Here is a 25993-nt window from a genome sequence, read left to right on the forward strand (position 1 = left end):
TCCCTAACCAGGAAAATGAATCACCTGGCTCCATCAATGACTGCATCTATTTCTCTCCAATGCCTTGCTTCTAATACTAAGTATGGTGGGGAATGGGGAAAGAACCGTTGTCAGAAGGGCATCCTAGGCTAATCCAGTCTTAAAATCTTCCCTAGGAAGGAGACCATGGAAAGGAAGGGTCTTGGGAATAGATACTTGCTGGATTTAAGGAGGAACAGAATAGAAATCCTTCATATGGGTGGAAGAAACTCACTGGAAGCTTGGGAACTAACTCAGCGTATCACAGGAAAATACTGTCCAGCTGATGTAATAGAAAAACAGCTAGAGCTTTCAGTGGAAAGAGTCCCAGACCTAAGATCAGGAAGACCTGAGTTCAAATTTGGTCTCAAAGACTTACTATGTAAACCTGGGAAAGTCACTTAACCCTTTTGGCCTCTGTTTCCTTATCTGTAAAATGAAAGGAAATGGCAAACAACTCTAGTATCTTTGCCAAGAAAACCCCCCAAAAGGGTCATGAAGAGTCAGACATAAGACACAATAGAAAAGGTTAAAGTTAGGTCAGGCTTGGCCACCAAATTTTCTTGGATTCTACCCTTTCCATAATCATGTTAAGGTATCTTAGGAAGGCAGTGAACAAAAGTCTAAGCCTTCTTACTTCTGGATGCTATTTTCAGTGTCCTCTCTGGAATTCTGATTCCTTCCCCATAAAGCCTTAAGATCCACAATTTAGGGGAAGGCTGGGTAGCTCAGTGGATTGAGAGCCAGGCCTAGAGATGGGAGGTCCTAGGTTCAAATGTGACCTCAGACACTTCCAAGCTGTGTGACCCTGGGCAAGTCACTTGACCCCCATTGCCTAGCCCTTACCACTCTTCTGCCTTGGAGCCATTACACAGTATTGACTCCAAGATGGAAGGTAAGGGTTTTATTAAAAAAAATCCACAATTTTTTTCAGGAAAAAAATAAACATAGCTGAGAATGGGGAGGTATTCTTATTGACCCAAAAAAGGCAAATATGGCACAGGGTGAAGACTTGCTAGATAGATCCCTTCCTGTGAATCAGATTTCCAGCTAGTTTACACTAGGAACAAGGTCCATCCCTCATTGGCCTCCCCTTCTCCAATACAGGAATCATCCCCATGTATCCTTGACTCCTCTATTTGTTTGAACAATCCTGGACTCTACCATGAAATCTTGGCCCAATCCATAGATTCCTAGATTTCCAATCACTACCTAAAGTCTACTTAGAAGAGGAATCTAAGGACTTCTGAGTGATAATGGTTCAACTTGTCTAGAATAAAGGGAAGTGTAAGAAGAAACTTGCAGTAGAATGGGGGTAGAACAACCCATGCTGGTGAGCTTTACTTTCTCTTTGTCTCAGACCTTTAGAAAACTGGGGCTACCCAGAGTGAGGCTGGCCTCCAGCAGAGAAAGGGAGGTGAGTTATGCTGTAGTCAGTCACACTCAGTGGTTAGCAGAGTGAGGCTCTTCCTTCAGTCTCTAACAGATATGCTTGGAGGGGGAGGAGAGCAGGGGCTCCGGAGCTTCTGTCTGGTTCCCTCCCTGTGACAGCTCCTCCAGCCTGGGATGTCCCTAGCAACAGATTTAGCTCCCAAACAGATGCCATCTCTGTGGGGGAGAAGCAGCTTCTGTTTTCTTTTTCTTTCTGTCCTTACTGACATGGCTGCTGTCATAAGTCAACAAAGATGAAGGTCTGGAGCCTTCCTTCCCCTAAGCCAAGGGAGCTAAGGACCACCATGGATCTGTCTTTTGTCATTCCAAAGGAGAATGTTTAATGAATGGACTTGGGGATATGCAAAGAAGCAGGAGGACTATCACCACCACCACCACCACCACCACCACCACCACCACCATCATCTTTATCATCTTATGTTAATTTAGCATTTTCTTGCTGCCAAAATGTTTTCATAATCATCATCTCAATTAATTCTTCAGACATATCTGTGAGTTGGACCAGGCCAAAAGATTTGGTACTGGAATAGATTTTAGACAACTATAGAAGATGAGGCAAGTTTTTAGGCTTGGGTTTTGGTCTTTTTTCCTTTGTGAAACTTATTTTCTCATCCTGAAATTGAATGATGAGGGGGTAGCTGGGTGGCTTAGTGAAAAGAAAGCAAGGCTTGGAGATGGAAGGTTCTGGGTTCCAGTTTAGCCTCAGACACTTCCTAACTGTGTGACTCTTTAAGACTGGAAGAACAGAGTAGTCCTTCTGATGGGTGGAAGAAACTCACTGGAAGCTCCAGACTGACTCAAATGCTGTCCAGCAGAAACTAGCAGATACCCCAGTTGCCTAACCCTTATTACTCATCTGCCTTGGAATTAGTAAAGATTAAAAAAAAAGAATGATTAGTAGAGTGAATGATTGAATTAGATAATTTAGATCATCATTAAGATCCCTTCCATTTCTTCTTTGTTTTTATCTTTACCTTCTCTCTTAGAATCGATACTATCAATTGATTCTAAGGCAGTAGGGCTAGACAATGGGGGTTAAATGACTTGCCAAGGGTCCCACAGGTAGGAAGTGTCTGAGACTAGATTTGAACCCAGGACCTCCTGTCTCTAGGCCTGGATCTCAATTCACTGAGCCACCCAGCTGCCCCCTGGACTTTTATTTTTCAATATCTCATAGTAAAGAAGTCCAAAAGTCTATCTTTGAATGATATATAGAAACAAGAAGGATTCCCACCACTACAGTCTTACTGACTCAGGCAAACATTTTCTTATAGCTGCTTATCAGAAAGTTTACCCTACCTCTTATTCTTACTGGTTGTGTGACCTTGGCCAAGTCATTTAACTCCCAGATCCTCAGTTTTATCCTCTGAAAAATGGAGATAATATCTCTAGTGCCCCACCTTAGAAGGCTCTTATAAGATTCATATGAGATAATTAAAAGTCCTTCACAAATTTCAAAATTTTGTATAAATGTCATATACTATTTTATTTTCCTTTCCATTTCTGACACTAGATGACATTCAAGAAATACAACAGAAATGGGGAGGAAGAGGAGGAAAGCTATACCAGGAAAAGGGTGAAAAGAAACCTCAAGAACTGATGGAATCACAGAGTGGAGAATTCTGTCTCAGGGCTACTGTAACCACATCCTCCATAATTTGATAGGATCGTCCCTGATCATGTCTGAATGGAAGATGCCCTGCCCTGTTTATTTATTTCTTGGAGGAAAGCAGACCCATGCTTCTCCAAGCCTAAATCAGAATGATGGTGAAGAAGCATCAAACTTGAGCCTGCTAACAGCCTCTAATTGATTGCTGGGCTGCTGCAGGTGCCACAGATTCTTGGCAGATCTGGGGACTTCTAGAAGATTATATTCATTTTAAAGATAGACCTAGAATAGTTAAAGTGCTGTTTACAAATTATTACCTATTCTAATTTAGTTTAAACATATACAATTAAGTGCTGTTTACAAATAACTTGTTTGCTTTTTAATAAATTATTTGCATTTATGAGTACTTTTTGAAACCCCTGGAACACAAAACAGATAGATGGAGCACTGGGATTATGGACAGGGTGGGGGAAAGTTATGTGGCACAGTGGATAGAGTACTAAGCTGAAGTCAGGTTAGACTCATCTTCCTGGGTTCAAATGTGGTATCAGACACTTACTTAATAGCAGTGAATAATATCAATAGGTCCTAGAGATAGGAAGATTCATCTTCCTGAGTACAAATCTGGCCTCAAACACTTATTAGCTGGGCATCCCTGAGCAAGACATTTAACCCTGTTTGCCTCAGTTTCTCCATCTGTCAAATAAGCTGGTGAAGGACATGACAAACCAATCCAGTATCTCTGTCAAGAAAACACCAAATGAGGTCATGAAGAGTCAGATATAACAGAAATGCCTCAACCACAACAACAATGGGGGAAAGAAAGAACATTACTAAAGCTATCTCCTGGGCAACTAGCTATAGATAGGCATTTCTTCTATAACTTGTTCCCCAAGATTATAAAAAGTTAAATTACTTCCTTGTGGTTCCGTTACTAACATGTTATAAGAGGAAGAATTTGAATTTAAATCTTCCTGAGCCCTGCAGATGGTTTCCCCACCACTGTTATAATCAAAACCCCTAAGCTGACTTTTTCCCATTCAAACTTTCCCTAGATAGTATTTATATAGTGCTTACTGTGTGCCGGACACTTTACTAAGTGTTTTTACAATTATGATCTCACTTGATCCTTATAACACTCCTGGAAGCTGGGTGCCATTTATGGATGAGGAAATTAAGGTAGACAGAAGTTAAATGACTTGCCCAGTTCCACAAAGCAAGTGTCCGAGGCTGGATTTGAACTTATGTCTTCCTGACTCCAGTCCTGGTTGCTTCTATCTACTGTGCTACCAGATCACTGGTTCCCTTCTGACTAGGAAACTTTTGTGGGGGGTCTGGGGAAGGATGGGTACCAACGCTAGATCTAAGGCAATTTTACTTTGGTCACCAAGGCTGAGCTATTTTTTTCTGGGCTCTAAGGTAAGGTGCGGGAGATTCAAAACCTTCTCACCCTCTTCAAAACTTCTGTCTGATCCTCTATCTTCACTGCTCAGCCAAAAATAATCCAAAAGACAAAAGCAAACCAAAAAACCCAACATAAATTTCAATTCAGTGTGTTGCCTTTCTTTTTTTAAACCCTTACCTTCTATCTTAGAATTGATACTAAGTATTAGTATTAGTTATTATTATTATTATTAGTATTAGTATTAGTTCCAAGACAGAAAAGTGATAACTGCTAGGCAATTGGGGTTAAGTGACTTGCCCAAGGGCACACAGTTGGGATGTGTCTGATGCCAGATTCGGACCCAGGCCTGGCTCTCTATCCATCTAGATACCTTATTGCTGCCCTTCTTTTATTTTAAAAACAAACAAACAAACAAACATTACTAGCCAATACCTGTGGAATAGATAAGCCCCTTTGAGGAAGGGGCTGTTTTATTGTTACCTTGGAATCATCAGCCTGTTACATAAAGCATGTATTTTAATGTCTGTTGAACTGAACTATAGGTAACAATTATTTTTCCAACGATGGTGTTAGGTTTGTGCCAAGATATTCACATTCTACTACCCAGTACCCTTTGTGACTAACTTTATATCTCTGCTTAATGACTGGAGTCAGGACATAACCTGGGGTTATCTGTTCAAAACTTATTTGCTCATGAAAGAATAAAATTTGTGGTTCTATTCTTAAAGCATAAGTCTGACCATGTCAAATTCTCTCTTCTCTCAACTCCAGTGGCTCCATATTGCCTCCAGAATAAAATATAATTGATTGACCTTTAAAGCTCTTTATAACTTGACCCCTTCTTACATTGCTCATTTTTTAAAACCCTTACCTTCTGTCTTAGAATCAATACTGTGCATTTGGTCCAAGGCAGAAGAGAGGTAAAGGCTAGGCAATGGGGGTTAAGTGACTTGCCCAGGGTCACACAGCTGGGAAGTGTCTGAGGCAAGATTTGAACCTAGAACCTCTCATCTCTAGGCCTGGTTCTCAATCCACTGAGCTACCCAGCTACTCCCCAAACCCTTAAATGAGGAACCTGAAGCTCAGAAAGGTATGATCTTGGGAAAGTAATTTCATAAAGCCACTTGATAAAACAGAACTAGAACCCAGGACTCCTAGGCTAGAATGCTGTCTCCTATATCAGGAGAGTTTGACTCTGGTGTGAGGAAAATCTCTTCCTGATGAAAGACACTCTAGAAAAGATGCCAGCAATCCACCAACATCTCTCCATCAGAGTCATATATTAGTTTAAACTTGGTTTAAACTTTCAGAATTTACAACCAGCCTTACTTAAAAAGAACTTTTTATGCCCCTGAATGCCAAATCTTTGATCACTGTTTCCCAGAGATAAATTGATACCACTTTGTCAGTATTTTTCCACAGTGGTCCTGCCTCAACCTTCCTGTGGAAAAAAAATCTTGACCCAAAGAATTTACTAAAGAATAGACCCCCTAACCAGGCTTGAGAGGGGAGTATGTCTCTTTAGAGAGCTATATTGCTACACCTGTGTAAGGATAAGAAATTTCCAGCTTCAGATGTTTCTGATGTTCAGAGAGAAACTAGGGAACAGATACACCAGTTGTCCTTTTATATATGAAGCTCTGTTATCCGTTCAATGTTAAAGCATTCGTGGATGCCCTCTTCTCAATCAGTTTTCTATCTCAGGTTTTCCATCCTTCATTCTTTTGTGTGTGTATGTGTGTATGTGTGTATGTGTGTATGTGTGTGTGTGAGGGAGGGAGGGGTCTTCCTAGTTCTCACAATAGCTTTATCATCAAAGAATATTTATGCACATTTATGTACATGCTCAGCATTTAGTATAATACAATCTAGACACAATGCTGTCTGCCTTGCTGGGTGCCATGATCTATAAACACCTTGTCTGATGGAAATCCTTTCCTCCACCAATTTACTCTGGCCAGACTGTTAGGTATAAATTATTTTTAGTGTCTATTCATTCTTCCTTCCACTTCTAGACTCTTCCTACCCCCATTCACTCCTCTGTGAGTCATCCAAACCCAGATGATCAGTATACTCAGTCAGGTCTCTAGCTGCTTTTTCTCAACTTGTGCTCACTTCCAAAAGGACTTTCCTGTACCTTACTCTGCAGAGATCTGGGCTAAAGAACCATCAAAGAATTCTAACAATGCAAGGGGCCTCAAGGGTTATCTAGTCCAAATTAAAGCATGAGACCTCTTTAAACCCCTATCTCCACACTTTTCTATACCCCCTTATACCTCTTTAAACCTTCTGTATATACCTAGACATGTAGTCATCAAAGCTCAACTTACATGACATGAAATTGCTATATTCCCTCTCTTTCCCATCCTTCTCTACACCCTCCTTTCTCCAAGTTAGTTTATAGAAAATTAATCAGATGAACTAACTCTTGCTTAGTAGATGAGATATAGGTTTTAAAGAGTTTTCACAGTTCACATATCTGTATTTTAACAGTGCCTGAAACCTAAAGAAGTATATAAATGGTAAACATTTCAGACACTGATGGGGAAGATTTCCCCAAAGAGGTGGAACCTGTCTCTGTCCTTCAAATCACCAGTTACTCCTTTTATGCATACATTTGGCTCAGGTTTTATATCCCTGAGATCTGTGGAGTTCAAGAATCCCACATGCCCTTTCAGCTTCAGTTCAGAAGAGTCCCATAGTGACTCACCTTGGGTAGGTCTGTGGCCCCACGAATCCTCTGTGCCACCTTCTCTCCATCAGGATGAATCTTGGCCACGTGTCTCCACATTCTCTCCCAGGTGGCCTCATCCACAGGCAGCCCACCCCGGTTAACAAAGAAGGGGACACCTCCATCCCGGAGGTCTTCATCCCCTTCTTCCTCTTGTTCTTCTTCCCTCTGTGCTGAAGCCCCTTCACTGGTTTCAGATCGCCTGATCCCAGAGGGGGCAATGGCACCAGTGCCACTAGGGCCCACCTTTTTCCCCCCTGGCATTCCAAACTCTTCAGAAAAAAAATTCTGGAGAAAAGAAAACTAGATAGTTCACAGGAAACTACCGACTGAATTGACTCACTCACTGCCAGAGAGACAACACATGACCCACCGGAGTGTAGGGCCCCTTTAAGAAATCAGGGTGTGGTTCATTTATAATAAGACAATAATTAAAAGAAAGAATCAGTGCAATATTAGGGCACACTCCAGGGCAGAAAGGTTCTCGGTTGTCTGAAATCAACCTTGCAGTAATACTTGGATTTGTTAAAAAGAGAACAGAAGAGGGTAAAGAAAACATAGCCTAAGAGGCCTGCATACAAACACACAGTCCACACAGCCCAAAGCTCTCTGGAAGAACAATGACAGAAGCCCGGGGTTACAGAAAGTCTAACGGGCCAGAAACCTGACAGCCCAGATCGATCAACTTCAAAAGGAGAGGGCAAGGCACATTAGTGCGCACTGACTTGGTGCCCCTCGGTTCCAGCGTCAGGAAGAACAAATTCCTCCACAAGGCACACAAGACGACATTAGCCCGAGGGACCAAGGCTCTCATGGACCAGTCGGCTTCAGCAACAGAGGATCTGCTGGCAGTTTTTTCCAAGGGAGACGGGACTAGGGGGGAAGGAAGGGCCGAGAGAGGGAGGGAGGATGGGGGGACTGTCTATTTCCCTTTGGGGATGGACAGCAAAAAGAGGATACACGGCTGTACCACACAGGGAAGTGGGCACCACCAGGGGTGAGGGGCGGGCAAACACACATCCCACCAGGTCCGACTACCTTTACAAAGTGGTCTTTGTCTCCAGAACCACCACTTCACGCCTCTTCACCCCTCCCGAGACAGCAAAAAAAAAAAAAAAATCCACAGAGGGGAATTACAATTTTTTTTTTAAGAGGAAGGAGGGAGAAAATGTGGGGGGAGGGTGATAGGACAGAGAAGGAGCTAAGGCAATTTAGAGAAGACCCTTCGTGTTTCTACCCTTCCTCTACTAGCGGGAGGTTGGTGACTTCACAGTGCCAGGCTCTCCCACCGATGCCATCTCAGAGCTTCTCTCATATGAGTCCCTTTTCCCGGACTCAACTGGTAGGACTCAGAGAGGGTGAAGGGGGCCAGACTGGGCGCCCGGCTGAGGTCACCAAGCTCCGAGCTGCAGCCACTGGGGCGCTGCCCGGGACTGGATGCAGCATGGGAGGTGGCGGGAGGCGAAGCCCGCGATCACAGAAGGAGTGGAAGGGAGAGAGGAAAGAGAGGGAGGGATGCTTCGGGTGAAGGGCAGGGTGGTAGATGCGCAGGAGGGGCTCAGGCTCCTGCTTGCTGGGCAAAAGGGTGGAGAGAGGACCGAGGGGAAGAAGGGGGATGGGGGTAGGGTTGCAAGGAGACTCAGGCTCCAGCTGCAGCAGCCAGCGGATGTTGCCAGAGGCGAGCTATAAAGCCCCGGGAGGGAGCGACGCTGCTCCCGGGTCCCTGGCAGTCCATGGGGTGCAGCAGGCGGGGATGGGAGTTCATATGCTCATTGCGTCCTCTGTGACTGGAATGCTGCTGCCACTGCCACTGCCACAGTCGCCGCCGCCGCCGCCTCTGGGAACAAGGGCAAAGCTGCCGCGGCGTACCCCAGCTGCTCCACCCCCCCACCCCCCCAGACTCCAGACTCCGCCCGGTGTCTCTGTCGCCAACCCAGGCACTCTGCGCGCATGCGTCCCTGTCTCCTCCTTTAAAGGGCCAGCAGACTCCCCCACTCTGGCCCCGAAGTTCTCTCGGAGCTGCAGATGCTTCCCTTTTCTCCTACCACCCACGCCCTGACGCTGTGGATCTGGGAAATTACCTGAGACTCCCAGTCAAAGCAGAGGAGGAAGTTGGCGAGGGACTATACCCAGTGGGAAGAATAAGCAGAGCATCTTGGTGCCATAGGGCAGTTAGGCTAGTCATCATTTTATGGATGAGGAAACTGAGGCCCATAGAAACCACACGATTTAACCATAGCCCTATAACTAGTTAATGCCAGAACTGGAACGAGAATTTAAATTTTCTGACTCCCTTTCCAATTCAGAGCTCTGCTCTGGGAAGTCCTGGGGCATCTACCCCAGAAACTCTTCCTTGTCTCACAATTTGCTTCCCAGAGCAGAATCACATGCTAGATTAGAAATTAGAAGGTCAAAATTCTAGTCCCAGTCCTGTTATTATCTGAATTGTATGACCTTGAAAAAGTCTCTTGAGTTCTCTGGGTCTCAGTTTTCTGGTTCATAAAAAGAGGATGACTTATAAGGATCTTTCTGGGTCTAACATTCTAAATGACTGGAGGTTGGTCAGTGGATGCAAACAAACAGTAATAGCACTCCTCACTCTGTGCTTCTCTACAACTGACCCTCTGAATTGTCAGGTTTCCCTTGGTAACTCAAATGACCTAGAGGGAGTGATCAATCAATAATCAATCAATAAACATTTATCCTGGACACTGTGCTAAGTCAAGACAGTTCCTGCCCTCAGAGGAGCTTACTGCATGTAAACTATGTACAGAATAAATAGGAGATAATTAACAGAGAAAAGGAACTGAAATTATGAGGGACTGGGGAAGAGTTCCTGTAGAAGGCAGGATTTTAGCTGGGACTTAAAGGAAACCAGGGAAGTCAGTAATCAGAGGCGAGGAGGGAAAGTGTTCTAGCCATGAGAGACAGTCGGAGAAAACACTTGGAGAGGTCCTGTATATTGTTCTTTGAACGTCAGGAGGCCAGCACCACTGGATTGAAGATGTATGGAGTGAAAATTATTGTATTATTCTTAATATATTTCTGGAATGCAGTAGAAACTCCAAGTAGAGGTAAAATTTAAATCATTAGCTTAATTAGATACAGTTACATTCTCCCTTGACCCTTCCCAGGCTTTCACATAAACCTTTTATTGGTACTCTTTTCCACAGGTGGAGAGTATTGTATTAGTTTCCTGTAAATTGGGGAATTCATTTGTCTCTTTGGGCATTGCTGTTGGGTCTCTGACTCAAGCATGATGTCTCCATCCTCTGGGTGATAAAAATAAAGCCTCATGTGTCTGCATCTTATCCTGGCCTCTCTGATTATTTGATGATTAAATGAGGTGCATCTTGCTATATCAAGACCCTCCCCCCAAATTCCTACTCCAGACAAAGAGTACATGTCAGGAAATAAGATGTAAGAAGATATGAAAGGTAGGAGGAAACGAGGTTATGAAGGATTTTGAATGCCAAGCAGAATGTTTTGCATTTGATCCTAGAGTCAATAGGGAGCCAGGGTATTTTATTGAATAGGGGTTGATGGACAATGGAGGGCATCTACCTATGGATTACCCTTCTGACCCAGGTTCCTGGTGTCCCTTCTCCTAGGGAAGCTCATCTGGAAAGTCCAGCTAGAGCAGCCACAGCTAAAGGAATGGTGTACATGAGGACAGTGTCCTGTGTGGATATGATCTCTCAGAAAAACATCCTTTAGGAACTTAGCTTTAGTATATGTATGTTTATTGGTAAGGTGACAAATCCTTAAGTTCTTCAAACAATAGGCATGGGAGGACTCAGGAAGGATGTGAGATGGGAGGTGGGCCAGGCCAGAATGAAGGCTACAACTGCTGTTTGTTCAGTCATATTCTACTCTTTGGGACCCCCAAGTGAAGTGTTTTTGGCAAAGATATTGGAGCGGTTTTGGATTAGTTTTCCTAACTCCAGTCCTGGTGCTCTACCACCGTGCTGCCCAACTGCTATACCTCCTGGTTTTGTAGGGATGAGGAAGTATTGAGGTTAATGTTGGACAGAAGGATGATTTCTGAAACCAAATCTCTAGGAATTGGAGGGCAGAAAACTTCGTTTAAATTCCAAACAACTATTTCTGATAGCATTCTAGTTTGTACCAAGCTTAGACTAGAAACAAGAATTCTTGTTTCTGACCTATAAATGAGGAGTGTAGACTTCATTATTTTCTTCTAGCTTGAAAGAACAATATGAATATGCATCTTTGGAATCTCACAGTATATACTGGATATTTCCTGAGAGGACTGGTCTACCTGAGGGGTGTGTGTGTGCTCATGTGCACATGCATGTTTTATAGAATCATTATGAAGGCTTCAATGGATTCTAACCATTAAGGAACTGAGGAGTATTGTCTATTTTACTCCCCAGGGTTTGACTATTACAAGAGAAGTAGTTTGGCAGAGTATTGGAGGACAACACTTGGATGGCAATAAAGTTTCCATCAGCCCCAAGAAACACTATTTCACAACTGGGTCTATCTCTGAGAACAATCTTTTTACCATACCATGCTAAATTCTTGAGGGATAGAGATGAGCCCAGGATAAATTGGTGAACAAAATCTTGCAGTGACGAAGGGAAGGAAGGAATAAATTTTTGAGGACCATCCTTCAGCATGAGAAAATATAAATTATATGTGCAGAAAGGCATTGTTTAGTTTTGTGAGGACAATGGAATGGCCACCCTCTTCTTGCTAGGTCCCAATCTGGTATCTCTCTCTTAAAACAAAACAAACAAACAAACAAACCAAATACCTTGTCTTCTGTTTTAGAATTAGCACTAAGTGTTGTTCCAAGGCAAAAGAATGGTAAAGGTTAGAGTCTAGCTGCTAGACAATTGGGATTAAATGACTTGCCCAGAGTCACACAGCTAGAAGTATCTGAAGTCAAGATCTGAACCCAAGACTACAGGCCCATAGCTGCCTCTGTCCCCCTTTTAAAACCCTTTCCTTCTGTCAGTATCGATTCTAAGACAGAAAAGTGGAAGGGCTAGGCAGCATAGGTTAAATATAGGACTTACATAGGGTTCCACAGTTAGGAGTCAAATTTGAACCCAGGTCTTCTAGATTATAGACTGGCACTCTATCCACTGTGCTACCTACCTGCACCCTGCCTCCCCCCTCCATTTCCCTTGAAGTCAGTACAACAGAGAACACACTGCATTCAATTAAATTCAACCACAAATGTTTCATAAGATCAGAAGTGTCAAACACAGAGCCTTTGGGTTGCCAACACTCCTGAGAGTGGCCAAACTAGATGAAAATGAATTTGGGAACTACATAACAAATTTATTAAAATACTAAAGCATATGTATAATGTTAATATGTCATTTCCTAAATCAATTTCCTGTTATGTATTATTTGGTGGTCCCTGTTTCTATTTGAGTTTGATAGGACTATATTAGGCAGTGGTAGATACTGTGGATACAAAGACAAAAATGAAACAGTCCTTGACCTCAGGGAGCTTATATTCTTTTTTTTTTAACCTTTTCCTTTCATTGTAGAATCAAGGCTAAGAATTGGTTCCGAGGCAAAGAGTTTGTATTCTAAAAGGAGGTTAAAATATGCACACTGCATGGTATAGTGGAGAGTGTTGAGTTTAAAGTTAGAGTCTGAATCCTAGTTCTGCTTCTTATGACTTGGGGGGAATTTAGGCAAGTTGCTTAAATTCTTAGTGTTTCTTCATCTGTAAAAATGAAGAGATTGGAGTATATGAGTTTTGGGGTCAATTCTGAATCCATGGTCTTATGAAACAGATTCAAAGAAATTCCAGAATGGGGAGAAAACTAATACTTGGCTGGTGGTATGAGGGAAGATGTGGGAGATGGGGGAAATACATGACTAGAGGAAAACTAGCATCTGAGCTAAAGCTTGGTGGATGCTAAGAGGTCTAAGAGGAGTGGAATGTGGGGAGGAATTGCATTTCAAGTGCAATGGGAATGATCTGTTTATGAAGTGTGGCATCTATAAGTGATGGCTAACAGGTGGTAGGCGATCCCAACACCCAGGACTGTGTCTCCATCCACAGTTGTTCCCATGAAAGAGCCAAGACCTTGGCTGTTAAAGAAAGGGTCAGGAATCAAATGGGAGCCTAATAATCACTGAGTGTCCCCAGCAAGTCCAGATTGTGTTGATTCTCCTCTAGCCACACAGGATTCCCTGCTATTCCCTGAATTCAGTATTTCATTTCTAATGTCTGTGTATTTGCCATGAATACCTTGTCTGTAATGCCTGGTGGTCAAATCCCCAGCTTCCTTCAGAGCTCTGTTCAAGTATGACACAAGGCTGATCCTGATTTCCCTGGAGGGTAAGACTGGTCTCCTGCCCCACCTCCTGTACCAATTACTTTTTATTTATCTTTTATACTTTTTAAAAGTTTTGTTTCCTCACTGTATGTTTTTATTTCCTCAACTTCCTTCTCTTGTCTTATTGCTGTAGTTAGCATTTCTTTTTTTTATTTATATTTTATTTTCCCAATTAAATGTAATACGTTTCAACATACATTTTCCAAAAATTTGAGATCCAAACCATCTCCCTTCCTCCTTTTCCTCCCCTCCACTCAGAGATGATAAGCATTTCAATCTGGGCCATACATGTATTATCAAGTAAAACACACTTCCATATTGGTCATTGTTGTAAGAGCACACTCAGACAAAACCCAAACCCCCAAACTGTAAATACACTGATGTGAAAGATAGTCTGCTTTGCTCTTCATCTGACCCCAACAATTCTTTCTCTGGAAGTGGATAGCAATCCCTGTCATAAGTCTTTCATAATTGTCCCAGATCATTGCATTACTGAGAGAAGTCAAATTTTCAGTTTATCATCATATAATATTCCCGTTTTGTGTGCATTGTTCTCCTGGTTCCACTTATTTCACTCTGCATCAGCTCATGCAGATATTTCCAGTCTTTTCTGAAATCATCCTGCTTATCATTTCTTATAGCACAATAGTATTCCATCACCATCAGTATACCACAATTTGTTTAGCCATTTCCCAATTGATGGAAATCCCCTCTCACATATTTTTACATTTATTTATCTGGGTGCATATTGCTTTTCTCCAACAGAATATAGCTCCCTAAGAGCAGGAAGTGGTTCACTTTTATCTTTATATCTTCAATGCCTGGCACATAATAGACATTTAATAAATGCTTGTGTGAATCAGTGAAATGGGAAGTAAGATGCTAGTGTGCCAAGAAAAGTGATTTCATTTGCCTCTTACAAGTTTAGTCCAAGAATGGACCTTGAGTTGTTGTTCAGGCATTTCATCTGACTCTTGACCTCATTTGAAGCTTTCTTGGCTAAGATACTGGAATGGTTTACTATTTCCTTCTCCAGTTCATTTTACAGATGAGGAAACTAAGGCAAGCAGGATTAAGTGATTTGTCCAGGGCCACACAGCTAGTGAGTGTCTGAGGCCAGATTTGAATTCAGGAAGATGAATCTTCCTAATTCCAGGCCCAGTGCTTTATCCACTGAGTCACTGAGCTACCCCAAAAAAGGGACCTTAAAAATTATTGAATACATCCCTTTCATTTCACATATAGTAATAATTCACCTTAAAAAACAATGAGGTTTCTAAAGCATTTTCCTTATAACAACCCTGTGAGGTCAGTGGTAAAAGTATTATTTTGCAGTTGGGGAAACTGAGGTTCAGAGAGGTAAGGTAGTTTATCCATGGTTCCATGGCTAGTAAGTTTCAGAATAAGGATTAAAATGAAGTTATTCCAACCAACGCTAATTCTGCTCTACTACAGTGTCTCCTGATGGAGAAATTGAGAATGAGTGAAGTAAAATGATTTTTCTAAGATCATATCACAAGATAATGCTAGACCTAAGACTACCAGGTCTCCTGACTCACATAATCTACTACTTTTCCGTTAAAGTATGATGGGCTAACTAACTACAGGGTCTTGGATTTAGGATGTAAAGCAGGGCTATTTTCTTGAATCATTCAATTTGATTCAATTTATTAAATATTTATTAAGTACCTACTATGTGCAAGGTAGTGTTGTTGGTCCTTCATGTCAGTGACATCAAGAGGTTATGTCTTGATGTGTGCACGAACTGGATTTAACATGGCAGTCATCTTTACTCTCTCTTCTAGACAGTCTGACTCTAGTGGCAAGACAAAAGTTAGGATGACTGGTGGTGACCTGGAATGAAGGGGATGACCTTGGTGCCTACCATATTGGACTAGGCTCTAAGTATTCCACAGCATCTGCTTCAGTCACTTTTGTGACTATTGGAACAAATTGTTCTCATCCACCCATCCACCCATTCACTTGACTTGACACAAAGAGGTCCCTAACTCACTGATGAATTTGAAGTCTATTGGTTACCCTCAATCTGTTTCAGCCAATCTACTGAAATGGTTTTTACCAGGGTTCATGCTACTGCTCTTTGGAGTCACATGAGAGCTGGGTAAACGGTGGACACCAAAGGTGGATGAACACCCCTGAAAAGACTCAGTAAACCTTTACACCTCCCAGAACACCCCATGTGCCCCATATGTAAGATATTAGGGATGCAAAGCCAAAAAAGAAAACAGATCTACTATTATTGTCCTGGGTCAGTGGGCAGGTTTAGGATCTGTTCAGATCAGCATATCATCACAACTTTATCAGGTCATAGATTGATTTCTTAGGCTTTTTAACTCAATGTTGTATCCATATAGACTCACTGGTTCAGTTAACCAGCACTTTCAGGGCCTCTCCTTCAAATTTCCCTCTTGTCCAATTCACACTTAAGCTCTTTTATTGCCTCTTTTCCATCCTCTCCACCCCCTAGCTCCATCAAGTTTCTTTGAGGCTTTGTTCCAAGACAGCTCCTCCATTCAATTCTTGTCCATTTCTTGTCCAATTCTGGATCCTCAGCACATTGCTGAATGATTTTTCAGAGGAGCCTGTGAGCAACAGCTGGTCACAGCTGGCCTTGAGGGACACTGAGGTGCCCCTTCCCTTCTCTCTAATGGAGCCCTGAGGAACAAAGCAGAGTTTTAGATTTTTTTTCCTCTAGTGGCCTGGGGATAATAATGAGCCTCAGATAGCTTTCAACAGACAGTGAGAACCCTGTGCCCATGTGAACAGGGCAAGGTGCCCATTCAGGCTACAAAATAAACAGGCGACATATGTGCTCCAGACCAGCCCACAATGACTCCATTATCTTGGCTTTGCCAGAAGTGAAATAACACTCTATTACTGAAGGCATCAAACAATCAAATAAACAAAATGTTTTCCGTTTCTCCCCTTCTTTCTCAATGTTCTAGGACCTTTGGAAACTTCTCCTGTGACTTAACTTCCAAAGGAAGCCAGGCCAACAAACACCAATGGAACAAGTGGAGATGAACCCTCTTGAGGGAAATCTGATTATTGTATTCTATCCAGATAGCAAAGAGTTCTTGTTCAGTCCCTTGGGGGTAGGATGGAGAGAAACAGGGGTGGGAGGGTGCAGGAGGAGAAGTTCTAAAGAATACTATGAGTCAGCTAATGGGTCAGTTCATGGTTCCTTGGTAATGAGTGGAGAAATAAAGCGTTGGCTGAGTGACCCCTTGTCCTCATTAACCACGACAGGACTGTGTTTAGTACAATTCAGAGATAATTGCAAAAGCTGTAACTTATTTGGCAATTAAGTGAACTCTTCATAAATATTTCTTGAATGAGTGAATGAATGAGTGATGACAACCTGAAATATCCTTAGAAGAATAGATAAATGACAGCATAGACTACTTTGGAGACAGAAAAGTTTTTAGTCTTTTAAATTTGACAATGGATGGTTACTGCTCTGGGGCAGTTAGTAGAAAAAGCAACATGGAGTCAGGAGATACTTAGCTTGGATTCAGAGCCTGCTTTGTGTGACCATTTGGAAGTTACTTAACTTTTCATAGACTCCATGTTTTCATCTGTAAAATGGGGATATGAATACTAATATCATAGGGCTGTTGCGAGGATCTTTTCTCAAGAAGTTTAATCTTTCTCTCTACTCCAAATCTCATTTTTCTACTTTGGGAATTTGAGCTACACACCGACACCTTCTCAATTATCTTGGCCTCCAATTCATCAATCTCTCCATATCCTATTACCTAATCCTTCAATATAACTCAGTGCCATAGAGGAATGGTTATATCTTTGACCTTACTAATAGTTATAAAATTCTCCATCATCTGACAAAGAACTTAGTCTTCTTTATGACCATAATCTCCTACCCTTACATCTTACCTTGTGCCTCAAACTTTGGAAACCAATTTTTTGTCTTTATTGTATCATTTAGTTATTTTTCTTGGTGTTCTCTCATGCCATCATCCCTGTGCTGGCTCCTCTATCCTCCTTTCCAGTCTTGACACTGTCATTAACCAGTTCAGTTAAACACTTTGCTGACTTTCAAAACTACTATCTTCTTGTTCCATCACTGCTCCTGCCTTACCACATTCTGACCCTGGCACCCTCTCATCATCTCCCTTTCCTTTTTTTCTTGGAAAATCAGTACAACTGGGTTATGTAATCTCAGCTGGGCTCTATTGTTTCATAGCAATCCTTTCATTCTTCCCAGATTGACTCTTACTCACTCCAGTAATTGCTCCAAATTTTTTCTTTCATTCCTTCAATTTTCCTGTATTCACTCTTCTTTCTTTCATCTCATGATTCTTTTTTTCTTTGCTCCAGTCTCTGTGGAAGAGCTAGCACTTCTCTTCATCAAGGTCAATAACTTTACTTAGACCTTTGTTCTCTTCCCTTCCCATCTCCTTTGGCAATTTATTCCTTCAATCTATCCCCTTCTCTCTAATTTTCACTCTCTCCCTAGCTGCTGGCTTCTTCCTTGTTGCTCTCAAACATGCCCAGATTTCTTCAATCCTTAAAACAATCCTTCACTTGACCTTACTATCTTCTCAACTATCATCCTATATCTTTTCTCCCTTTCACAGAAAAACTAGAGAAAAATATTTATACTTCTTGCTTCCATTTCTCTCCCTGCTTACTTCTCAGACTTTTCTAATTTGGCTTTTGAATCCAACTGAAACTCCTTTCTTTAAGACCTCCAGTGCCTTCTTAATTTCTAAATCCAAGAACCTTCTCTAAGACCTCATTTTGAAAATTTTGATGTTGTCACTAGTCCCTCTGGGATTCTCTCCTGGATTTTCAGAATACTTGCTTTTCCCTTGCTAACATATATCCTGCCTTGGTATACATACTGCATTGGTATACATTAGGTCTTTTTCCTGGTCCTCTACTTCTCTCTACATACCATCAGTTGTTTTTTTTTAAAACTGGGGTGTGACCACTGTGCAATGCTACAGCTTTTTGGAGCTACAGGTGAGAGCTGGGTGGTAGATAGATACCAAAGGAGGGAAGCATCCCTGAAAAGGGCTCAGCAAACCCTCATGCCAGAAGTACTGGTCTTCCGTAAATACCCCATACACTCTAATATTATCTCATCAGATGGGCTATACCAGGTTGAGGGTAACCCACAGGTTTTAAACCCCTCATTGAGTTGTTGGGGGGTGGTATTTATCCCAGGCATGTGAAAACTTCCCTGGAGAAAGGATAGCTGAGAATAATTTGTTTCAATGACCATGAAGGCTGCAGAAGCAGACACTGTGGGGCACTTAGAGCCTAGTCAGACATCAAAGAAGCCAGTCATTCACTGCATCCTGAGCCATCACTAGTCATCTTGACTTTTGTCTTGCCACTGGACTTGGATGATTCTGGAAGAGAGAGTGAGACTGGTGATATTGCACAGCTCAATTCTGCCTCACATCAATCCAATTTATGCTCAAGTCAAAAAATATCACCAGTGATGTCCATTTGGTCCATCTGTAGGACAACAACCACAGCATAGACTATCATCAGTTTCCATGGAACCAAAGGTGGAGGGGACTCTCATATCCACATATTTAGGTCTCATCTCTCTCCCGAGTTCAAATTCTAAATCTCCAGCTGCCTGCTGGACATTTTGAACTGAATGTTTTGTAGGTATCTTAAACTTAATTCCTCCTATCTCTGCTAACTATTGTTCCATATCTGCTTTTCATAGTTAAGTCTTCAAGAAGACTAGCAATTATAGGCGGCTTTACGTTCTCTCTTATCATTCTTTTAACTCTCTTTCATCTGGCTTCTAGGTTCATCATTCATCTGAAATTGTTCTCTGTCAAGTTACCAATGATCTCTCAATTGCCAAATCTAGTGGCCTTTTTAAAAAATAATCACCTTTTTTTGACCTCTCTGTAGCCCTTGACACTATTGATCACCTTCTTCTTGATACTCTCTTCTCTCTAGGTTTTTGTGACACTACTCTCAGCTGGTCCTCCTACTTTACCTATCTGATGGCATAGTAGATGAGTACTGGGTTGGGGATCAAAAAGACAAGTTCAAATCCAGCCTTAGAATGTGACCCTGGCCAGATTACTTAACCTCTGTTTGCCTCAGTTACCTCAACTGTAAAATAAGGATGCTTAACAAGTAGCTACTATATAGGGTTGTTGTGAGGATCAAATCAGAAATTTTTTTAAGAAAACTCCTAGCATGGTGCTTAGAACTTGGTAAATCCCATATAAATTCTTTTTTTTTAAACCCTTACCTTCTGTCTTAGAGTCAATACTGTGTATTGGCTCCAAGGCAGAAGAGTGGTAAGGGCTAGGCAATGGGGGTCAAGTGACTTGCCCAGGGTCACACAGCTAGGAAGTGTCTGAGGCTAGATTTGAACCTAGGACCTCCCATCTCTAGGCCTGGCTCTCAATCCACTGTGTTACCCAGCTGCACCCCCCATATAAATTCTTATTCCACCCTTCTCCTTTTCTGTCTCCTATACCAGATCTTCATCTAAGCCATTTCTGCTAACTTTGTGGTTGTCTCCTAAGACTCTGTCCTGGGAACTCTTTTTTTCCTCCCTCTGTACCAGTGATGGAGAATCGATGGCATGGGTGCCAAAGATGGCTGTAGGCATGTGGATTCCCCCTCCCCAGTTCCTTACTAGAAGGGCAGAGGGTCTTGAGTGGAGCTGCTCCCCTCCCCCTTTCCACTAAGTCAGACAACATTTTTTTCACAATCCCTCCCCTATGTCTAGTATTCCAATGGGAGTGCACAGAGCGTAAGGTGGGCCGCTCAGAGGCAACAGAGTTGGAGGGGAGCAGAGCACTCAGGCCACTTCATTCCCCCTCCTTACACTTGCTGAGGACAGTCCTCACTTCACCCACCTCTCTGCCCAGCAGCCCAATGGGAGTGCTTCTTCCTTCCCTGGTGTTGGGTAAGGTTGGCATTCAGTGGGGGGGCACTGCAGATAGTGGGGCGGCGATCATGGCATTCAGTCTGGGTGTGGGGTGGGGCCAGGGCTTGGCACTCTGTCTCTAAAAGATCCACCATTACTGCTCTATATTATTTTATTTAATGATTTCATTAGCTCCCATGCATTCAATTATCATCTCTATGCTGATAATTCTCAGATCTACTTATCTGGTCCTAACCTCTCTGCTGATTTCTAACCTCAAATCTCCAAGTATCTGGATATCTAGAGACATCTTAAACTGAACATGAACAAAACAGATCACATTGTTTTTCTTCCCAAACCCTTCCCTTTCCACATTTATCTATTTTTTCTTAAACTCCTCCTTTCTGTCTTAGAATTGATATTAAGGGGGGCAGCTGGGTAACTCAGTGGATTGAGAGTCAGGCCTAGAGATGAGAGGTCCTAGGTTCAAATCTGGCCTCAGACACTTTCTAGTTGTGTGACCCTGGGCAAGTCACTTAACCCCCATTGCCTAGCCCTTACCACCACTCTTCTGCCTTGGAGCCAATACACAGGTAAGGGTTTAAAAAAACAAAAGAATTGATATTAAGTATTGGTTCTAAGGCAGAAGAGTGGTAAGGGCTAGACAATTGGAGTTAAGCCCACCATCTCATAGGTAAGAAGTGTCTGATACCACATTTGAACCCAGGATGTCCTGTGTTCAGACTTGGGCTCTCTTTCCTCTGAACAATGCTTCCATTTCCCTATTATTCTTGAGAGCACCACCACCTTCCCAGTCTCCCAGGTCTACAACCTAACTGTTGTCCTCAGCTCCTCACTATCTGTCATGCCCCCAGACCTCCCCATATCCAATCTATTGACAAGTTGATTTTACCTTCGTAACAATTCTTTTTAAAAGTTAATTAATCAATACTATTTTCCCATGGTTACATAATTCCTATTCTTTCCCTCCTTTCTTCGCTCTCTCCTCCCTGAGCTGACAAGTAATTCCACTGGGTTATATATGCTTTGTAACAATTCTTGAATTCGCCCCTTGGATCCTCTGATATTACCACCACCCTGTTGCATGCCACCATCTCCTTACACCTAACTAGTTTAATAGCCTGCTTGTTGGTCTGTCTGCCATAAATCTCTCCCTACTCCGGTCCATCCTCCATTTAGCTACCAGTGATATTTCCCAAGTCACAGATCTGACTATGTTACCCCACTCTTCACTTAAAAAACTTTATCCCCACCAGGACCAAATAGAAAATCCTCTGTTTGGTCTTTTAAGCCCAATGTCCTGCTCCCCACCATGTACTAATCTTACAAACCTTTCACTCCCTCTTCCCATTTCCTCTCAGCTTCCACGATACTCTCCAGAACAATGTCATTGGCCTCCTGGCTTTCTTGAACTAGACATTCCATCCCTCAACTCTAGTCATTTTCTCTGTCTGTCCCTCATGCCTGGAATGCTCTCCCTTCTCATCTCTGCTTTTTGGCTTCCTTGCCTTCCTTCAAATCTCTGCTAAAATCTTACCTTTTTCGTCCTTTTCTGGTCCCTCTTAATTCAAATGCCTTCTCTCTGTTGAATATTGTTCATTTATCCTGTATATACAAGTTGTCTCCTCTATTGGATTATGAGCCCCTCCAGGGCAAGGACTGTCTTTTACCTTTCTTTGTATCCATCCATATCTTGATAGCTCTTAGCACCAGACCTAGCACATGATAAGCAATTAATGTTTATTGACTGACCCATTTGTCTAAAACAGAATTCACTATTTTTTCTTCCTATTTCTATGATTCCTTCTAATTTACTATCTTTTGGAGACATCAAGTTTCTTACAGTTAAGATTCTTTAATCTATAAAACAAATATGCTCATGTCATTTGTAGCTCTCTATTGCCTCAAGGATAAACTGCAAACTCTTTAGTTTGGCATTTGAAGAGTTAGCCTTCTGGTTTTAGTCAGTTTTTCCAGATTTATTGCATATAGCCTCCTTAACACACACTTTATGTACCTGCCAAATTACCATCCTAATTGTTCCTCTTACATTTTATTCCTTCTACTGATTCCATGCCTTCACTCTTGGCTGGAATGCACTTCTTCCCCCTCTCTGCCCCTTGGAACTGTGGTAATATCCTGTATTAGCCACTTCTTCAGAAGAGCAGCATTTGGCAGGGTAGGTATTTATCTATTAGAAACCTTTAGGAAGTGGGCCTGGTAATACCTTGAGAACATCCCTAGAGGATGGCAGCATCCCTGAATTGTCCAAGGTAAGAATTGTTCCTCTGTTTGTGCACACTGGCCATATGTCTTCATCTCCACACATACATTCTAGCCACGTGCACTGCCTTTCCACTCATATGACCTACCTGTTTGTATTTCTCCAAAGGCTGATATCTCTATACGTGGGGGAGTGTGCCCCAAGATTTTGAGACAATTTTTTTCATGTTAGACTATTTCATTTAATGCCTTTTCTTTGAACTGATTAGATCCTTGAGCCTATTGTTAAAGGGAAAGATATTGCTAGGTACTCATGAATGATGGTTTTAGTAGAGTCGCCTTCTCTGGGGCACCTACTTTGCCAATTGAAGTTGAATACCCAGGTTTATATGTACTTCATTTCCCCAGTATAATTATATCCTCCTTGAGGGAACGGATTGTTTTTCAGTTTGACTTTGTTTCTCAAGAACCTAGCACGGTGCCCCACACCTAATAGAAGCTTTATATAACCTTTTTCAGATTGCAGTATATTAGATAATGTATAGAGAGCACTTCACACACCTTAAACCACTATATACAGGTTGGTTATTATTATTACCAGAACAATAGGCTGACATTTGAACAAACTGATAAAATGACTATAGTCTTTCTCCTTTGTCTACTTTAGAGATAACTTTAGGGCTGGTGATTCCCTGGACACAGCAGTCCTCTGGTTTGGCCTGTACAAGAAGTTTGAGGTGTGAAAGGAGGAAGAACACCAGCTGTCTTTTTGGAACTGGTAGAACCGTGGGGAAGATTTCCACACTGACTCAGCCCCGATGGAGAATTTGGATCCACTGTCCTCCAGGACTAAAAGGTTGTTGGATGCCTTGACTGAATGGACTGATATTCCCGAAGGCCAGTCTTAGGAAGAAACTGAAAAAAACCACAGATATGGTTTGTTTTATAATAAGGAATAGTTGGGGACAATAAAGAAGTAGAGATATGAACTGTGAGACTACTGCCCCTGGATTTAGGGGGTTGAGGCTGCAAGGGCATTTCAGGTATTCAGATGCTTAATTATCAGATAAAATACACAGGGGATAAACCATACAGATGATCTGTAGCCGAGTTAGAGTCTTTTCTGGAGGACTTTTCTGAAGTCTCTTTGACCGCCATCTAGTGGCCACTGGGTTTTTAAAAAGCATACTGTCACTAATTCTCTTAAATGAATAGAATCAATGAATTAAATCTGGAAGGAACCCCAGAAGCCTTCTAGAAGACAAACCCCACTAATTTTTATAGATGAGAAAACTGAGGCCCATGGGAGATTGAAACAGTAATCCCAAGGCTATACAGATACTGAGTAGCTGACTTAGGATTTGAAGCCATGCCCTTAGAATTCAAATCTACCCAATTCTTTTCCAGTTCTAAACTGCTTCACTGAAACTATTTGGGCTTCTTTTGCCTTGCAAGTTATGACTCTCAATCAACAACATACGAGGAAAATGTCATCAGATAAAATGACTTGTTCACTTGTTACCCAAGAAACAAAAGGAACTTATGTTTGTGTAGTATATTATGGTTACCCACTTGCTCCCAGAGAGTTGATTGGTTCATGTAGTTATAGCTAAATCTGGCCTTTAAAAAAACCCCAAAAAACCCTTACCTTCCATCTTAGAATCAATACTTTGTATTGGTTTCAAGGCAGAAGAGTGGTAAAGGCTGGGCAATGGAGGTTAAGTGACTTGCCCAAGGTCACACAGCTGGGAAGTGTCTGAAGCCAGATTTGGACCTAGGATGGTCTCTAGGTCTGGCTCTCAATCCATTGAACCACCCAGCTGCCCCCCCCGCCCCGCCCTGGGCCTTTTTTCCCTATGTAATAGTAGCTAGTACTTAAGTAATACCTTATCTTTTCTTTTTCCTTTCCCCCCCAAAAAAATTTCTTATTGTTTTTTTCTTCCTTTCTCCATCACTATTTAAAAAAGGGGGAAAAAATCAACCTTGAAGCAAATATTCATGGTCAAGCAAAACAAATTCTCATTACTAATTACCTGTGTCCAAAAATATATGTCTTATTTCTGCATCTTGAGTCCATCAGCTCTTTCTTGGGGGGTGTAGAGAGAGAGGTAGTATGCTTCATCAGCCTTCTCGAATCTGTTTGGTCATTGCATTAATCAGAAATCTTTTCTTTCAAAGTTGTTTGTCTTTATATTTTTGCTATTGCACAATTCTTTTTTGGTTCTGATCACTTTATTTCATCAGTTCATGCAAATATTCCTAGGTATCTTGAAGCTGTCCCTTTGCTCTTTTCTTATGGTGCAATAATATTCTACTATATTTATATGTTGTGATTTGTTTAGTCAGTCTCCCAATTGATGGTCCATGGCCCCCTGTCTTTTGCCCCTTGGTTCTAATACTTTGCCACCACAAAAAAGAGCTGCTATATATATTTATGGAACACATTGTAAAACATTTATTCACTTGGTGTCATTTTATTTTTTCAACAACTGTGTGTGAACATTATTAACCCCATTTTATAGATAGTGATTGAAGGATTTAGAACTAGAAGGGATCTTAGAAGTAATTTAGCCCAGTGGTGTCAAACTCAGAGAGAAACAGGGCCAAATAACCACACATAATGATCCCAAAGGCCATGTCTTGACTCAGAAAACCACATATTATATTAACATTATATATGTACTATTGTATTTATATTTATTTTATTAAATTATTTTCTAATTACATGTTAGTCTGTTTGGCCCCACTAGGGAGTGTAGCCAGTAGTTTCTGACACCTCTAGACTAGAGTCTAGTTCAGCCTCCTTTATAGATGAGGAAACTGAGGTGCAGACATATGAAGTGACATGATTAATGATTACATAGGTAATAGGATCATAGAATTTTGCTATCATTCAGTGGTGTCAGTTGTGTTCAATTATTTGTGACTCCATTGGAGGTTTTCTCAGCAAAGCTATTAGAGTGGTCTGGTATTTCCTGGATTACCATTTCCTTTTCCAGCTCATTTTACAGATGAGAAAATTAAGGCAAACCGGATTAAGCAACTTGTCCCGAATCACCTATCTAGTTAAGTGTCTGAGGCCAGATTTGAATTCAGGAAGATGAGTCTTCCTGACTTTGAACCCAAGATGCCATTCACTGCACCACCTAGCTGCCCTGGAATCTCATTAACTTTTGAATTAGTCAGATTGGCACCGGCTTTATTTCTCTGTTGGGGGCTTAGCTAGGGTGACCAGGATCTAATTGCTAAATTGTCAATGTGACTTTCTCACCTGTACCTTCCTTGGTGAGATTTGGATAATTTCTTT

At 41.8% G+C, this 25993-nt stretch overlaps 1 protein-coding gene across 1 annotated transcript in view; it reads right to left on the bottom strand.

Annotated features, from left to right (window-relative positions):
- The window catches only part of VASH1 (vasohibin 1), a 32333-nt gene extending 24828 nt beyond the window's left edge, over positions 1-7505 (bottom strand). Inside the window, exon 1 of the mRNA XM_001374421.4 lies at positions 7195-7505. Coding sequence (XP_001374458.1) covers positions 7195-7479 — 285 coding nt within the window. The 5' untranslated portion in view covers positions 7480-7505. The remainder of the gene's footprint in view (positions 1-7194) is intronic.
- Between the last annotated feature and the right edge of the window lie 18488 nt (positions 7506-25993).

This window comes from Monodelphis domestica, chromosome 1 (assembly GCF_027887165.1).
Source record: "Monodelphis domestica isolate mMonDom1 chromosome 1, mMonDom1.pri, whole genome shotgun sequence".
Lineage (NCBI taxonomy): Eukaryota > Metazoa > Chordata > Mammalia > Didelphimorphia > Didelphidae > Monodelphis > Monodelphis domestica.